Source organism: Elaeis guineensis, chromosome 1, assembly GCF_000442705.2.
Source record: "Elaeis guineensis isolate ETL-2024a chromosome 1, EG11, whole genome shotgun sequence".
NCBI classification, from domain to species: Eukaryota; Viridiplantae; Streptophyta; class Magnoliopsida; order Arecales; family Arecaceae; genus Elaeis; species Elaeis guineensis.
Window position 1 is genome coordinate 38610899 of NC_025993.2, and position 2743 is coordinate 38613641.

Sequence of the window (2743 nt, forward strand, 5' to 3'; positions counted from 1 at the left end):
AAGGAATTTTAGTTTAAACTGATTTAATAGTTCCTATATGAATTTCAAAGTAGCATATTTTAAGTGTTATTGTTAAGTTAATTTGTATAGCTTTCAGAGCAGTAAATAGTAGGATTTGATTTTGAGTATTAAAAATTAGTTTTCCTTACATATTTTTAAGAGCACATAACATGATAATGTTTCGAGAATTTAATTTAATTTTTTACACAGCTTTTAAAGCAGTAAGTGTTTCTTTGAAAACTAGTTTTGTAAAAGATTCATATCTCCTTTCAAGAGAACATATTTACTAAGGGTACACAAATTTGTTATGTTGCTCAAGCCTGCAAATACTAGTAATTTCTAAGAAAATTGAATTCGTTCTTTTTTTTTTTTTTTTAGGATAAGTTGAATGCGTTCTTAGATTGTCAGAGATATGATTCCTAGAAATAACCAATAATTACATAAAATAATAATTCAAAAATTAATAACAAGAAGAATTACTCTGTCTAGAAGGCATGTACGAGGTCTGGATGTACCCTGCTATAGACCTAAGAATATATCCGTTAGGAATTAAATCTTGATTTGTTTAAATCACATGGGGCATGTGCTAAAATGTGCTAGCCACATGCGTGTATGGGTCGCACGGTATAGGCGGCTGAGCCCAGCATGCGTGAAGCATCAGAACAACCCAGATGAAATACCTGTATTTAAATATTCTATGTAAGATTATTAAAAATAAAATGTTAAAATTTTGATTTTTTTTTAAATAAAACTTTCATGTAAAAAATTAATATTTTTCTGAAAGGAGCTTAAATTTTCCAACGAACCTGTCAGTTATAGCAGATCAAACAAATTAGTAAAAAATATTAAAGAAATTAAAATGGATATATCAAAGGCGCAATCGCAAGCATAGCAGAAATCGCTCATACAGAATACTTATTTCCAAAAGGAAAGAAATACAAAATGGTGGTGATGTTGCAGGGTTGATTTTTATTGTTTGCCATCGATTGGGAAACGAAAAAGTATCTTCCCACGTCACCACCTGTCTTACAGCACACGACTTTATTTTACTAACTTCTGCCTTTGGTGGGCGGGAGGCGATCAGTGGCGGTCCATAAAGTCCTTGATGGCCAGGATGAGCTCCTCCGTCCGCTTGCCTGTTGTGGGGTCCAAGTCGACGGCGACCTTGTTGAGGTAGAAGGAGTGACTCACCCCTTTGTTCACCAACACCTCCACATCCTTCCCGGTCCCCCGCATGGCCTCGCAGTACTCCAAATTGGTGTCGCGGATCAGGTCCTTCTCCGCCACCACCACCAGGAACGGCGGCAGCCTCACCTCCTCCAGCGGCGGCGCCGCCTCCCCCATCGGACACGTGTAGGGATGGTCCTTGGTAGCCCCCTCCGGCAGCGCCAGCGCCAGGAACTTGTCCAACATGTCCAGGGTGAAGAAAACCGAGTCCGACTGGACCTCCAGCTCCGACCGGCTCCGGCTCGACCGGACGAACCCCGGGTGGAGCGGAATACCGCCCGCCACCTTGAGCGGTGACCAGAACCCCTCCTGCTCTTCCTCCAGCCGGCCCGCACGCGCCGCCACCTCGTGCACGACGTTCCCCCCGGAGCTGTCCCCGATGAGGAACACCCGGGAGAAGTCGGCGCCAGCGCGTAGGCACTCCGCCGGGTCAGCCGCCACCTCCGGCGGTGGCGGTGGAGCTTGGGCAAGGGAGCGGAGGTGGAGGAGTGCGCGGAAGCCAGCGTCCATAGCTGCCGGGAGGCGGTGCTCGGGAGCGAGAGGGAGATCGACGGAGACGACGATGGCCGGGACGGCGCGGGCGAGGCGGGCGTAGAACTGGTGGTACATGAGCCAAGAGAAGTGGGAGATACAGAAGCCTCCGCCATGGAAGTGGAGGAGGATGGGAAGCGCTTTCCTCCGCCCGTCGGCAGCGTGCTGCGGCGGCAGCTCGGGGAGGTAGAGGCGGAGGGATGGATCGCCGGGGAGGTCGAGGAGGGTGATGCCATCGCGGGGGTAGTCGTGGGAGGGGACGGGTTCCATGAGGAAAAGGGCCTCAGGCGGTCCCGTCCAGGTCCGGTCGACGGACCCGTCGTCGAACACCCGGAGCCAGCCCGAGACCTCGTCCACCACCCGCTTAATCATCTCCTGGTCAACCATCTTGGGCCAGACTGAGAGATGGATGAATAGATGGATGGGTGGGGGAATTGGAACGTATGCAGTGGGTTTTATAGGGGATTTTGGAGGGGTGGGTGGGTTTCTTCCAGGTACTTTCACCAGAATTACGGGAAATCTTTCAGTTGGACTGGAGGGAAAGAGTTCACCAAAGGTCGTAGATTCCCTAAACCAAATTACAAATTAGTGTGAGTCAAATGATCGAGTCTTGATGCAAGTTCCTCGAATTTTGGCATTCGCACTTTGTGGGATTTTAGTTGCTCTGCAAATGGTAAAGGATGGGATCGGGACTAAAATAAAAAATGAAATGGAGAGTGGTTGGAGAGTCTGTATCAAACTTGTTTTTCCCTTGTCATGTTTATGTCACAATGAGCCTCATCAGCACTTGATGTTGGGTTTGGATTGTGCGATTGATACAAAAAAAATAATTCATCTTCTTTCGTGGTTTCAATCATTGAGTGACGCAACAACTATTTCAAAATTTACATAAAATAATAAAAAAAATATTAAAATACTTTGAGATCCGATGTGATTCAATAATTTTGATGATTTATGTTGATCCTTTCGCATTAATGACACAATG

The 2743-nt window shown here is 46.3% G+C and overlaps 1 protein-coding gene across 1 annotated transcript; it reads right to left on the bottom strand.

Annotated features, from left to right (window-relative positions):
• Positions 1–889: 889 nt before the first annotated feature.
• LOC105034451 (strigolactones hydrolase CXE15) lies at positions 890–2204 on the bottom strand. The gene has a single exon (XM_010909630.4). The coding sequence runs from the start codon at positions 2143–2145 to the stop codon at positions 1081–1083; it is 1065 nt and encodes a 354-aa protein (XP_010907932.1). The 5' UTR covers positions 2146–2204; the 3' UTR covers positions 890–1080.
• Positions 2205–2743: the final 539 nt, after the last annotated feature.

Excerpts from the sequence above, each read along its gene's own strand:
- LOC105034451 (XM_010909630.4), bottom strand. The coding sequence starts at position 2,145 with ATGGTTGACCAGGAGATGATTAAGCGGGTGGTGGACGAGGTCTCGGGC.